The 15,629-nt window shown below is 35.2% G+C and overlaps 2 protein-coding genes across 3 annotated transcripts in view; both read left to right on the top strand.

Moving 5' to 3' along the window:
• The window catches only part of LOC128671293 (uncharacterized protein), a 112,277-nt gene that overhangs the window by 4,823 nt on the left and 91,825 nt on the right, over positions 1–15,629 (top strand). Inside the window, exon 2 of the mRNA XM_053747642.1 lies at positions 13,390–13,539. Within this exon, the coding sequence (XP_053603617.1) occupies positions 13,497–13,539 (43 nt within the window). The 5' untranslated portion in view covers positions 13,390–13,496. The remainder of the gene's footprint in view (positions 1–13,389; positions 13,540–15,629) is intronic.
• LOC128671294 (pupal cuticle protein Edg-91-like) lies at positions 8,711–10,608 on the top strand. 2 transcript variants are annotated; one of them, XM_053747644.2, is made up of 3 exons: positions 8,711–8,762; positions 8,849–9,062; positions 9,294–10,608. In XM_053747644.2, the coding sequence occupies exons 1-3, from the start codon at positions 8,751–8,753 to the stop codon at positions 9,461–9,463; spliced, it is 396 nt and encodes a 131-aa protein (XP_053603619.1). In that variant the 5' UTR covers positions 8,711–8,750; the 3' UTR covers positions 9,464–10,608. The 2 variants fall into 2 exon arrangements, with proteins under 2 accessions (XP_053603619.1, XP_053603618.1); XM_053747643.1 differs by having other exon boundaries at positions 8,849–10,597.

Here is a 15,629-nt window from a genome sequence, read left to right as displayed (position 1 = left end):
GAATAAATTTCAAACTGGTACATAATTAAAGTGATGAATAATGTGATAATTTATCTGCAAAAAATAATAATACTTTAAATGTAATTTACTTATATTTTTGCTTCCCACAAATAAATATTTCCCCACAAATTGATTTATTTTTTAACAATTAGAATGATGGTAATTATATTACCAAACTTTTCACGACCGAACTGTTGAAAAACGACAGTATGAAATATAAAAAAAAATCTTCGGACAAATCACACAGATAGAGCTAGCTCCAAAGTAATTGCGAGACTTGTGTTATGGGATACTAACTGAACAATACTATATTTTATAACAAATACATATATAGATAAACATCCAAGACCCGGGCCATTCATAAAAACATCATTTTCCTTCATGACCTGACCGGGGATCGAACTCGAGACCTCTCGGTTCAATGGCAAGAACTTTACCACTGCGCCACCGAGGTTGTCAATAATACTTAAACTACTCAAACTAGAGGGTATTTTTTGTACGAGTTACGTGCTCTTATTATCAAAACAGAAGTAAAGTTTCGAAACAGAAATACTTGTATTTTCCGTGTCTCGTGGAGTAAATGCGAATCCTGTCATGTTAACGGAGACAAAGGCCGCTGTTGCCCGATGCGCTAACTTAAATTGCCAACTTTATTATACTTTAATGGCGAACCAACATCCGACTGTCGTGTCGCTTTACGTACACTTTACCATTTCACAACGATTACAGAGTTTGTCACAAGTTTTGTCCTGATAGTTGCAAAACTCGCTTTCGTATCAATTCCTTTTGTCAAATTTCCAAAATGTACCGGGCGTGTGTCGTCCACTTCTTTCGGCTTAAATTATTTATTTATTTTATTTACATACATATAGCAAACTTACATCTATTATGTATCCCTCCGTGCCCATTTTATACTTCTATTTTCTTATTTATCAGTTTGAAATAGCACACCTAGCACGAAGTTTCCCGGCAAGGGAATACACTACTTAGTACTAAACATTCCTGACGTCCCCCCCAGGGGGTTGAGTATTCCTATGTAAGTTTTTCCTAGCATTTCAATGACTTCAGATTTTTTTCATATTTCAAGTTTTACGTATTAGGAATCTCGTTTTTTTCACTCATGAACAAGGAATTTCTTCAACACAGTTTGAAAAACAAAAAAGATATATTCAAACTTCAACAAAACTATTCAACGCTCGGCAAACATCAACAAACACCTAGTAATTGTTAAACACTTTGTTAGCACCGAAACTTCAGTTAAATTCTGTGCTTTGTGCCAACAATTTCGGTCTTGTGTCTTGCCAAGTATCTTGTGGGGTAAATAATGCCATGAATGTCGCTCCGTCACTCACAAAGCATCAAAGCAAACCCACACTAAACATTTTTATGTGTAAGACCTCAAGTTATGACGTCCCACCCAGTACGAGTATGTAGACGACATTCTAGGCTGACCACAAAATATTTTTTAAAGTCTACTGTACTACACGTTTGAGCCCTTTGAAGTAGAAATCGCTAGTTATATCTTACTTACATCTCAAAGCTAATCTAATGGTGAATGTTTTTGAACAATGATTAAAGTGCCGTTCTGGTTCTATGTAATAGATTAACAAAGAAATATGTAATACTCTTAGTTCTTCTTATCTATTCAAAGCTTGTGCCATTTTTTTTTAAATCCACGATTTTCGTGAACCGGGTTTGGATGATGTTTAAAAATAGGTTTTCAAATTTCCCATATATGTTCAAATTTTTGTGATAATTCGAAACGTGAATTTCACAAAAATAAAGCTCCAAATAAAAGATTTATAGCACTCGCGGCGCAGCTTTCTGCTGTAAATTGAGACCGCGTTTTTTAGATGCAAAATAAAATATTTCCTGTTTGAAAGTTGGTTGCATCCAGGAACAATATTTTTCGTGGAATATACCTTCTCGTACTAACTTTTTAAATCTCTATCGATGTGGAAGTATTTATGGGGATTAAAATATTTAAATGTTTCAAATTATATTTTGTTTCTATAAACTTTTTTACAAACGCTGATACGTCAATCTGTGTGATGTGTCCATATACGAGTATGTTTATATTTCACACGTCCGTAAATAAAATACAACGTAAAAGAAGTAACGAGAAGTAAGAACCCGTCTGTAGTACTAGATTGCGAATCTGAGGCAGCCTTTATAAAATCGGCAGCGCTAATCAGCTTAGAAGCGCCTGCGACCGCCCGAGTTAAATTAGATTCCGAGGGCCAGGGGCGGCCCTACCAAGTGGGGCATGGGGTGCCTCTAGGGCCCAGGCTCTAGGGGGGCACCGCCATTGATTTTTTGTTAAGACACACTGTACCGTTAGGTAGTACTATATGATAGACTGTGATAACGTATAGTTGAGGCCGACTGGGCCGACAAAGGGCCCAGCCTATTTGATATAGTATCACCTTAAAAAGGCCATTTGACATTTATTCAATCATTTCTTTTTATTTTATTTCCTTATTATATTGATAGACGTGCCTTAACAGAATTATTAATATTAATAGATAAGAAATAAAATTTCCGAACGCATGCATGTCAAATTAAAAGATGACAAATTATATTAATTATCACACAAATAAATAAAATTGAAGTGTAAATCATCGCCATTCATAACCACCATTGTCTTTTTTTCATTTTTTCTTCGCGCCCGAAGGAAAGAACTACTGGAAGAAAATTATACAGATTTTCACATACCTTTGTAGTTAGTTCCCTATGTATAAGTTTGATATTAACACAGCTGTGTACATAAATTAATTGATTAATAAAATCCACTCCAACTGAAGCTTGCACCCCGGCGTCTAATGGAGCTAGAGCCGGCCCTACCAAGGGCCTAGTTGAGTTCGCCTCGTCGACACCTCAACGTGGAAATATTTATTAGCTGTTAAGAGGTATTGTGTGAAATTGGCCCCGTTATTAGAGAAAATTGAATTGCGCCTCTCATTGTAAGATAAATTGTATCTGATTAATAACTGGTGTGATATACTCGCAGAGATTATTGTTTACTTATATAAATAAAATATTTCAAGAATATATTTAAGATAAGAAGTAAAATTGGCTTGACACGTTAAGTTTCTTACATATTAAACAACAGATTATTAACGAGCATATACCTTTTTTAAGTCAAGTTTCACTGCATGGTAACAATACTATGAGATGACATGACGAGTTGCCGACTTTACTTTTTCTCCTATGCGTATGTATAGCTGTTGACCATAATTTTCATTAAGTGAATGACTTCAAATGTTTCGTTCAGAGATTGAAAACGGTAATAATTAGTAAGGCTTCTGAAGATATTTGTATAAGATATGTAAAATGTTAAGACAATTGAAACGAGACGATGCTTTTTTTAGATATATTATAAAAGGAAAGAAAGAAGAGGCCCTTGAATACAAAAGTGTCGTATCAAGTAGTGAAGGAATTAGCTGCAATGGAAGCAACTGCACCGACAAATCCTCGCTCTTAAATTGCATGATTATTATAATGTCTATGCATGCAATATTATGCAATTACATAAACGAAAATATTCACGAGAGCCAACAAGTACTTTAGCATTAATCCTAGTCAGCCAACAAAGACCATTTAGGAATTCCATTCTTTCTCAAAAGCGGGTTGAAATTCCATTTGAAATACATTCGACAGAACATGAACATATCAGAATTCATTGCAAATTAGCCTCTACTATAACGGCATAGAGTTCCATGCAGGATATCTTATCATAGTACGTAGACGGGGGTGTGAATAAATCCCACAAACTAATGGGCTTCCGGAGGATTTCACCGCACAATATTTATTATTCCTGTCCGCTCTCGGTCGCGGTCATTGCAATCACCATGTAATCATTCAAATAGACCACCGGGTATCGTATAATGTTAAAGTACCAAGTTTTTACCAGAGAGAACAGCCTTTAAGTTTATATTTCGTATACTTAGTACATATTTCTTAAAATATAACGACAAGTTTAAATAGGGTTTGTAAATAGAAGTACCTAAATTTGAATTCAGAGCCCAACTGAAATTAATATTCTTTATTTATATATTTTATTTTTACCGCTCTTACAGAGAAATATCGTACATATGTTTTTCTTTCTTTTTATATTAGAAATTTGAGTCCGTCTAACCTCTACCTAGCCTTATGGGAAGTAGATATTCGGTCTTAGAAAATACACGCAAGTTCAAATAACGCCTATTCACTCTTGCCTTGAAAACCCCTTAATTATAGGATGTATATATATTTAAACCGCTTTAGAACAAAGTATTATAAATTTAATGCAAAAATATCAAGTTTCAAGTATCATGGTCGTTGCATTATCCCATCAATGCAAATTCGGGTAGCACTTTGCATCGAATGGTACAGAGTCCAATTTTGAAGGCAACTAATGAAATTCCTAGCATAGTGCCTCATGGTCAAATAAGTCTGGCTCATTACCCACGTACTCAGCGCTAATGGGTTTCCCCATTCCAGTGTTAGATATAGCATGGTGTATGTTTTGATAAACATCTTTCTTATAATCGCGTTAGGTTGCATTCAGGTCTGTAACACCGCGAAGGTCATCGTAAAAATAAACTTTAAAATTTTGAATATTCGGCTGTGTTTTTACAAACGTCTGCCTGCCTTCGTAAACCTTCTTTGGGAATGCTGTTGTTACCTATCAGTTGCTAGGACTCTGTCTCTTAGACCTTTTAGTTCATAGAGCTCCTGCCTGGAATAGGGCCAATTGACTAGTCACATCATGTTTCTCTTCATCAATACTTAGCAGTTAGTTTTGTCTGTCAGAGTACAACCAGTACTTATTTTATAATTACCAATACCAGGCACTTATTTTATAATTACCTAAGATGTCCGTTTCTTCATCAGTGGTTTAACAGTCCTAAATATACGTAGAGTATTTTTTGAACACTGCATTATTTTTTTACAATATGGATTTTACAATCATCACAACAATTATAAAAAGAAATTAAAAGTAACAAAAGAAAATTCGCCTTTCCATATTATAAGATCAGCTAATTTGCCTGAAAAACAAAACTTTGACATAGTTTTTTTAGAAACCCTGTTTTCTCAAAATTTGTGCAGTACTTAATAAAAGAAAACATACTATATTACTCTGTATGTTTGTATAATATACGCCAGAGATGATGATGATGCGATAGTATTGAATTTGTATCGTTCGCTATAAAATTTTCTGTCAGCTTATGTGAAACTTTGTACGAAACTGCGCTTGGCGGAAACATAAAAAAGCTCTCATTTTGCAAAGCTGATAAGCGGACTGTACTTTTACCCGTCAATAGCTTACTCTATAGATATATATCTCAATTTGTGGGTAATGAAATGCATGCTTTTAATTACCTGTAGCGACGTATTTTTTCTCCCCTTGATAAAGAATATTCGTTAATTAATAGCCTAAAAATAGTTGTCTGACAACGCTAATGAAAACAAAAACAAAATATTCATTTTTAAATACAAATTTTGGCCTAACAATTAAAGACTGTTTTTTGTTACGAGTTCTAAAATGTAAACAATCTACGCGGTCCATATTATTGTTTTCTAATTTTTACAAAAGTTTCGTAAAATGTATTTAATATCATTCAGTCTATATATATGTATATCCTGTAAAATATGAAAAATATATGATAAGATTGTTTACAAAATAAGGTCATACTTACGCTGAGATCAAGATAAGAATTTCGGCATATCGTTAAAGTCATGTAAGATGCCTTTAGGCGACTTAATAAAATCTGACATCAGTGTTAGCAATAACACACTCGAAATGGAAAAAGAAAGTAAGCCTTTGTCAGAGTAATGTAGCAATTGTTATCTTAGGTCTTGGAGCCGAGCTTGAGGCTGCTATAAAATATACTGTAATCTTCCCGTCCCCCAAGACATGCGCATCCGACTGGCTCAATTTTTCAGAAAGTAATCTTGAAAAAATCAGATAGAACATAGCATTTTTTTATAAATATTTATTGACAATTGATTGTCATTTTAAATTGATATATTGTAGGTACATTATTTTGGTCTTCTACGAATAAAATGATTTCGAAAGGTAAATTAATTTACCTTTATGTGAATTAAAAAATCAAAGTGTAATTTCGTACTACGAGAACTACTAATTTTAAAAAAAAGATTTATTACAGGTTTTAGGAATTAGGTTAGGAATTTTTTTATTGCACAACATCAAACTTAGATATATAAAGATTTATAAAAATACACTTACTTAGATTTATTAATATCATCAATATCAATACATATAATAAAATTGAAGAAAGGCCAAATTTGTACATTAGATATTTCATGGAATCATCTATATCAGTAACTAAGTATTTAGTTACTGATATAGATGACGAAAATATAGTTTCGGAAATTTTTGTCTGTCTGTCTGTCTGTCTGTCTGTCTGTCTTAACGCGCATCACTCGAAATCTACTGAACCGATTTGATTGAAATTTGGTATGTAGGTACCTTATATACCGGGTTAACATCTTAGATACATTTCGTCCCGGTAAATGGTCAGGTTCCCGTAGGATAATTGAAAAACTAAGTATGAATAATAAATGCCTCAGAATCCTGGGTAAACATCTAACAGACATTTCATCCCGGAAAATGAGGAGGGTCCTCTAGAAAAATTAGATACATTTTATCCTTGTAAATGGTCAGGTTCCTATAGGATAATTGAAAAACTAATTATGAATTAAAAAATCCTCGGAATCCCGGGTTTACGTCTTATAGACATTTCATCCCGGAAAATGAGGGGGATCCTGTAGGAAAATTAAAATAACAATCCACGGAGCCGATTTACTATATTTTTTTGTAGAAAGGTGTAAACAGAATATAAACAAATTGTTTTTATCGATTAAAGTCTGATACAGATATAATGGGCGCAGTATGTATCAATATATCTGTATAAAACTCTTGACTGACTGACAGACAACGTACACACGAAACTGCTGGGCGGGAATTTGGCATGTAGGTGAGTGTAGGTGAGCACCAAGAGAGGATTTTTGGAAATTCTACTCCGAAGGGTGTGAAAGGGGTGAAAAACTGTATATGAAAGTTCTATACCGTTGAAGTTAGTGACTTGAAAAATTGGATTTTGGTTGTTTACAACAAATTAATGAATACGTGTTTCAGATTTTTCTTTATAAGGGGGGTGAAAGATTACGAGACTTAATACAACTTTCAAGATAAAAAGCTGAAAATTGGCACACTTATTTTTTGTAGTAAATAACAGTAATAGTAAATACAAAAATGTTCCGGTTTTTTATTAACTACAAACGTAAATTAAACAATTTACGTTTGTGGTTAATGAAAAACCGGGACGTAAAATGTCATGGAAAATGGGACGGCACGCGTTGCAGAAAGCGGGCGTGAGAGTAGGAGCGGGTAATGGGAAGGAGACACGTAGTGGGAAACAGGACGGGATACATTGCAAAAAACATGATGGCACTATATGTAGGAAATGATTCAGGATATCTACTTTACATTACATAGCAGGAAGCGGGATTGGACAAGTTTACGGGAGTCACGCAGCGGGAAACAGAAACTAAAGATGAGAATTTGAATCTTATGTGTTTACCAGTCTTACAGAGTACGCGATAAAAAATTACCGAAATTTTGCTATGAAATTCACGCGTGCAAAGCCGCGGGCAAAAGCTAGTTTAAAATATAATTTGAAAGTTCATAGTCATTATTATAGTGACTGTGCAAGTAGCGTTGTCACATGAAAGCCGCTCAAGAGGGTGCTATCGATCAATGTTTATCTTATCAAGAGCACCGACACTCTGTCCACAGTTTCAATATATATACTTTATACATTACCTTTGCATCGTGGTTTGCCTTGGCTACTAAACAATTCTGAGGTGAAATTAATTTTTATACCTAAATGGTAAAGTGAGCTCATCAAAGCTACCCAAATTCATTGCATAATAAATCCACGCTGGGTAATTTAACGTACGGTTGATGATACATAATACTTTCGTTGCGTCCAGGTTATCATTAGTAATGTCATAAAATCTTTTTTGTTCTTTAGCTTCAATACTACCTATAAGTAGCCCTCAGGCCACACGGACATTATTTTCTTGCCCCTTAAGATTTTTTATATAAAGTATACTCAGGTAAATAAGATCAAACATATAGCTTCCCGCAAAACCTCTTGGGTCCAATATCTGGCGGTAGTATCGCCATAAGTCTTCAGCGGGCGGTAACACTATCTGCGGTTCTGACATAATTTTTGGCACGATATGCGCAACCCTCGTTACCCTCGGTGATACTTTCTCATTTCCAAAATATGATACCCAATTCAGGCATGATATTGTAGCTCGTTTCAAATTACAATCACTTGCTATTAGGCAACCTGCTATCAATCTGAAAATATTCTTAGTATATTTCCCTGAATGGTTTAGGTATCAAGGATTTAGTTTTATTGATCAATTAATTTTATTTTTGCTAAAATGTGCAACACTTCGCTGTCTTTCCCTGTGACCTTCTCACAATGTTTCCTCTCGTCAATTACAACCAGGTTAATGTTCATTATTAGCATAAAATGATGCTACTTACGATTTGTCCATACTGTTCAAAATAATGTATTCGTTACGCTCCGTAAGCTTTGATTTACAAAAATCCAATGGAACCTTGAAAAGTTACCTACGAATGATTGTATATAAGCCGCTTTCTTGTACTAACATATCATCATTTATCAACACATCGGGAGAACACAAGTCATAGTAATAACATCAAAATGTTTGCTAAGGTAAATATCACAATCTCATTTAATACCTAAGTGAATATTATTAACATATTTACCATATGATTTTTACTGACTATTCTAAATTCCAGGCTACTGTAATTGCGTGCATCATTGGATTGGCGCGTTCTGGTGCTATCCATAACTCGGCAACTCATCTCGGCCAATACGGAAACCTTGGTGCCTATGGACAGCACCGACTGGCTGGAAACTTACGATATGCTGGCAACCCGGCCAATGCGGATGAAGCCGTCTCCTACGTAAACATCGTCAGAGAGATTTCAAACCGAGGAGGATATACCAATGGTGCTTATCCTAATAGTATTAGTGGAATTGCTAGCCGCGGTCTCTCTGGATACAGCAACGCTGCTGGATGGCCTAATCCTGGCTATGCTGGCCTTCCCTATCGTGGAGCAACAGGTCTGCCTTATCCTGGAAGTGTTGTCGCATTTGCTGGTGCTGGCTATCCTTACAACGGCAACCTGGGCTATTCTGGAGTTGGATTTCCCTATCCTCACGCCCCTATCTATTCTGCAGGTAGCAATCCTCAGGCAGGCGTTGCTGCGTATGGCGGAGTCACTGCGTCTTATTCTAACATATACAATAGTCCTCTTCGAAGCCCCCTTCTCGGCAATGGGGCTTATGGAATAGGTGCCGCAGCTGGATATGGTTATGGTAATGGCTATGGACACGGCCAAGCTTGGTAGATATAATATTAATGTATGCCTTAGAACGGTTAATTTAATTTGAACTGATGTGCAATACAATGATTTTAAAAGTATTTTTATTTTTTTCATTCAAAATTGTATGTTAGATCTTCTTATAATATCAGTACAATATATATTTCTTTGGTATTTAAACTCTTTATATTAGAGAGAAATAAAAATTCGAAATATAAAGTCCTCGGTCTAAAGCTAAGACGGAAACTCACGGCTTCTGTTTAAATAATAAGCTTCCTATTTCCGAGCATTGCAAAATCTATACGTCTCCAGTCACTGATATTGGAAATACTTTTCGTTTCAGCTTATTGCAGGGTTAGACCGAACATGTCTCCACGTATAGGGTATTTTAAAATGTAGAATATTGTTGCAGACTTCTCACACGAATGGAATACAAAATGCAGATACTCACTTACTCCACCAATAGCATATAGAAACCTTATGGAACCTTGAATACAAGTTACAAAACATACAGTAATGTGAAATTATCTTACATCCATTTACATATCTTATTATAATATCCGTAAAGATCTCCGTATTATTTAGGTAGTTTAAATTCTTGAAAAAACTCCACGATATTGAATTTACATTTCAAAAACAATAGGTATCATAAAAATAAAGAGCAGTAAAATTGAATAGAATTAACAATCTCTTCGTGTTTATAGACTACAATACAATCCAACACAGATAACATTAGTCCAGTAATTCCCATTTAATTTCATTCTATTATTACCACAACACGATAAGAACTCTATTATATGAAATTAAGAGTTCGCAAGTTTTTACAAAACTACGTATTTGCCCGCTTTTTCATGAGCGCATGAAAATACCTTTTTTGTGATTTCGGGATTACTCCCATACAAAAGTTGTTTAGTATCATGGACTGAGCATGTAGACAAAAAGTCGCCAGTGATTAAAATGCCACCCTATATAATTAGTCAATTGATTAATGTAGTTATTAACTGCAAGACGCAAGCATCCCGTGTAAACCTGGTTGATAGACGCTATGCTGTCTCTGTGATCGATCGTTGGACACACAGTAATTAACGCCATACACTGAGGAATGTTTGATCAGTCACAGGCTGTACTGTAATAAGGTATTAAACGTATTAAACTGAAATTTTTCCATTTAATTTGGCACATACCTGACAACTTTGATAGAGAAGTAAAACGTTCTGATTCAAATTACCCCTATGATGTATGCAGATATATGCTCTCAAAATATTATAGTTTTGTATTAATGTCATGGAGAAATTAAATTTATTATTATTTATTTCGATGAATAAACTTATTGTAAAACTTATTGGAAAATCGCGTCATCTTATATTAACATACTGATTTTACTCAATGAAAAGTCATTCATGAATAATATTAAAAGTAGTAAAGTAAGAACTTATCTACAGAATATTTATTTAACTGTATATATTATGTAACTGTTTTTTGTAGCTGATAATAGTCTTTGTAAAACACGCTTTAGAACATAGATGAAGGAATAAAGTTATGCTGTCGTCAGTTATGCTCTTAGCTGACCCGAATCCGATGAATTGGAAAAAAGTATAAAAGTTGATCCAAATTTTAAAAGGCACCCAAAGTGACGAGTTTGGCGTCGCTCCAAAACCATTTATACATGACATGGACTTTTTAATTGAAGACTTAATATTAGTTACAGCGGCCTCGGCTCGTCGACGAACCGTGAGGTTTACTGGGGCGAGAGAATTCATTAGCCTTCCGGAAAAATGATCAAAGCAATTTAGACTTTGCTGTTCGGATCAGTCTGGTGTCGGCAGGTTGGACTGGGACACTCATGTATGTATGAAGAGATGTACCCATCCAATACTACAATACTATATTAGACACAAATATTTACTACAATTTACTTTTTTTTACAATTTGTATTTCTTTGAGTTACACTGGTAATGCACCTAATAGGTTTCACAATGGGTTTACTTAACTTTGATTACTCATCTGAGACAATTACCGGCCGCTTTCTTTTAGTCCAGACTACATGAATTATAACCAAAATAAATAATAACTATTTGTACACTGTACGTAAAATCATGCCGAATCTTCAAAATTTTAATATTTTTTTTAGTTCGAAGCTTCACAACCCCGAACGCAATCGGGAACACGAAATGAGAGAAAGAACTACCAAAGGCATTTGTTCTCACCATTTGAAATGAGAGAAAGAACTACCAAAGGCATTTGTTCTCACCATTTGAAGAGGTTAAGCATTTTATTGAACGATTAATTTAACTACTCTGCTGGAAAATAAATATCACAAGATCTTCCGTGGACACTGTCAGCAACATTTGCATACTGATTTCAGCTTAAACATTAAAACCGTAAATTGCGCAGGCGCGCTGGCTCCTCGTAATTTAATTACGCTTACTCAGACCTATTCCAGTTTAACAAGGGTCTTGAAACTTGGAGACTGCCCGAACATTCCGTTACCGTTCTATTTAATTACTGAAAAACAAATCTTTGTAAATTACTATACACTTCAACATTGTCTTCTTACATTTAGATTGGTCTTTGTTATTATGTCTGTATGCGATAGCTATAATACATAGGCTATAGACATAATACTTAGGGTGGGTTACACTGTCAACTTTAACGTGCGCAGAAAAACGCAAAGTATGCATTCCATTTTGTCTATAAACGTCACCGGGGCGCGCTGTTTAAAATGAACGTCAAATTTGACGCTGCGACTCATCATTAGTAATAAAGTTTGAGTCCGATGTACGTCCAAACTTTATCATAAGCAGTAATTGATTTTATTGACCCAGTAAGGAAAATGTACACCAAAACTTACGTATATATAATATTAGTAGGAATTAGTATTTTCAACAAGGTCTAAAACATCATACTCACTCATTAGTAATATAAACTCAGTTCACTTACCTACTCTTGTACAAACTTGTGAGAATATATTGTACGATCATTAGAATCTGCAAATACTACTAATATCTATACACATTCTTATGACTAAATTTTTCCATAAAATTAATCATCAACCAAACCTGAAGAATTATCTATTAGTACTAATCTAACTGACGCTCAACTTGTGAGTTTCCGTCATGAATTTAGCTGGTAGTTTGCAAGTATTGACTGGGAAGGCAGTTGAACCGTCCTCATAGTTGTGCAAACTTAATCCCGACGCCCGATATCTGCCAAACTTGGGTATTTTCCAATAGTTAAATATTCCGCTAATCAGGTGGGAAATACTGAACATTCTATAGTTAAATCTGAATATGGTTTTGCTCTAGAAAGATATTTGACACATTGATCACTAAATGTATTGCATTGCACTTTTGCACTTGCATGCGATACCAAAGGTTTATAATTCTCTCTCACCTATGAGCGTTTTCTCAGTTACTTCTTCAACCACAAAGCATTTATACTTTTTCTTTAATTTGCATGGTCTTCAGTTTCCTTAGTAGTTTACCATTGGCATGGATAAGTATTAAAAACCATAAGTAAATGCGTAAAGCTCCTGGTGTGTACGCGGGACGTGGCGCACCGCAGCGTGAAACGCGAATACATCAGATGCATATCATCTGCCCAGCCTGTTGACCTCAAACCTCAAGTCCATTATCTCAATAATGAAATAAGTTTTATCTATATGCCAAAAACAGTATCACAACGACGAGAAACAACTTCTTCACTGTTACACCGCCTGAAATCCGGTATTCGTTATCACAGGAAACCACTTGCAAGGTGATGGAAGGTAAATTCGTGAGGAAACCTGCATACTGATTATCTATTTAGCTCACTAGTGTGTTTGCGACTAGGTGCCGGCAGGTAGTCATGAAAGTCATGTTAGAAGACTTGAATAAAATTGGATACCAGCATCAGCCAATAACTGGAAAAGAAAGAAAGAAAGACCTCATTAATTATTTGCTCCTTTCTTCCAGGTATTTGGCACAACCACGACAACACGGTGGCGTTGAGTGGTGGCGCGGTGCGGGGTCGATAGTACCAGGGCGCGCCGCGCCCGCGCCGTCCCGGCGCCTGCGCAGCCATGGTGCGCGACAAGAAGCCACACAAGACCGACTCGGTTAAATGTAAGTACTGCCTATGTATTATATTGATAGGACAATCTGATAGCTTTAGAACAAACTTTGAACGCAAAAATATGGCGGAGTTATTTCGATACAAATCTGTGTGGATGCAAAACAGGCTGATAGAAATTAGTAAAAAGGGCCACCTAACACAGCCGATAATATGTCTTTTTAGTGAAAAACACTCATTATCAGCTTCATAATTCCAAGCAAAAAAGTAAAGACAACGTAAAATAGGCAGCGAGGTAACATATATAGGAAAATTGACATGGGTCAGGCAGGATCTATGTATCAAAAGCATTAATAGAACATGTGTTAACAAAATCGAAATAATTTATGAATATTTAGAGTTTACTAGATATTAGGTAATTTGAATCAGTCTAAATCACAGCGATAGTGCCACAGATAAGCAAGGTAAAACGAAGCAAAAGTTGTCATAAAGTACAGACAGAGGCCTTTCAAAGCAACTTCTGTTGAAAATACCGCATGATTGTTGTATCACAATTGGGACGATTGGGATTTGAAACTTTATGACTAATTTGTGAATAAATGTATTATTCTTTATATTCATAATCCAACCTAACTGCATATATTTGATGAAAATTTAATAAAATCTTATAAATAACAATGTTCGTATCAGCTATTTGAATATAAAAATACCCTGTGCGCGCTTATCGCTCTCTAACACTTATGTATTGATACTTAGCAGCGCTTCCAACCATATCTTATCTGACTCAAGCCTGTGTGAGCTCCTGGCTTACTCGGAATTTTATCAAGATCGTAAGATTTTGTAGCATGCATTACTGTGCTGAAGAATTTTCAATAAAATTTCCATAGCGATATTGCGAAATCCAGTCCACGTTTTTGTGTAAGTCACAAAAATATAAAAACTAGATATTTTTGTTAAACACTATAGATGTAACGCTTTCAATATGATTTCAATATAGATCGGCAATGTTGGTTCTGTAGCATCTGTTGGGTAGAAAGACACTTAGATAAAATAGCTTGGAAAATGTTGATCGACATAGATCGTCTATCTAACACAACTACTTTGACGAGTTTGGGGTCGTGACCTGTTTAATGATAATACTGTTATTTAAATCAGGACTGTGTTTAAAATCAAATGGTGCAAAATCTCTGTTTGAAATAAAAGAAAAAGGTTTTCCCCAAATGTAATGGAAAATGGACTACGGAGTGAAACAATGATCCCTTCAACAGATTGATCTTGTAACTGAAATCTGTCCAATAAAATATTAGCAGCAACATATTTTCAGATTTTCCGTACACGAGCAGGGATTGGAGTTCAAATTTTTGACGCCCATCCATCTCCCGGGTACACGAAGCAGATACATCAACTGCGCTCGAAAGTGCTCCATCACGGCTTACAGATTTCACGCTTGGGATGGGTGAAGCTTGCCCGTGTATTATGTCTTGATGGCGGTATTGACTGTTGATTCGATTTTTCACTAGTTATGAAGAAACCTTGATAAACTTTTCTAAAAAACAAAACCGACTATTGTTTTAATCTCACATTTAAAAAAGCTGCAGCATAAAATTATTTCATAAAATATTTGACTCGTACCGCGCAGCTATTTGTAAATGGCAAATAAAAAAAAGTTACACCTAATTGTGATGTAAAATTCACACTAATTTGTCGCGACAAAATTTAAAAGCTAAATGTATTACTCAATCTGATTGTCCCCATAAACAAAGATAAATAACACATTATTGTTGCTATATAAATTTTAATTAGCATGTCCATTGTTTAAACAGAACTCGGTAACTTCTCATTTGGGCGGATTAGAATTGGCGTACCTCTGGCTTAGTGTGACTCGCTTGAACTTTCCCTAAATGTTTTGGAGGGCGAGGAGAATGATATTGTTATTTGGATGCTACTAGCGAACGAAGTTTCTAATTGTATCCATTAATGTTAGGCGAAATACTTATATAGGTACATATATATATATATATATATAAGCTCTCCTAGGTGTGCTACTAGAGCACATGTACTTGTTATCTTCCTTTCACGATGTATGTACCTACGACACTCTCCAGACGCTAAGGCCATAAATCGCTTCGGATTCCCGATGTTA

This window comes from Plodia interpunctella, chromosome 7 (genome assembly GCF_027563975.2).
Source record: "Plodia interpunctella isolate USDA-ARS_2022_Savannah chromosome 7, ilPloInte3.2, whole genome shotgun sequence".
Classification (NCBI taxonomy): Eukaryota; Metazoa; Arthropoda; class Insecta; order Lepidoptera; family Pyralidae; genus Plodia; species Plodia interpunctella.
This window is presented reverse-complemented; position numbering and strand designations above follow the sequence as displayed.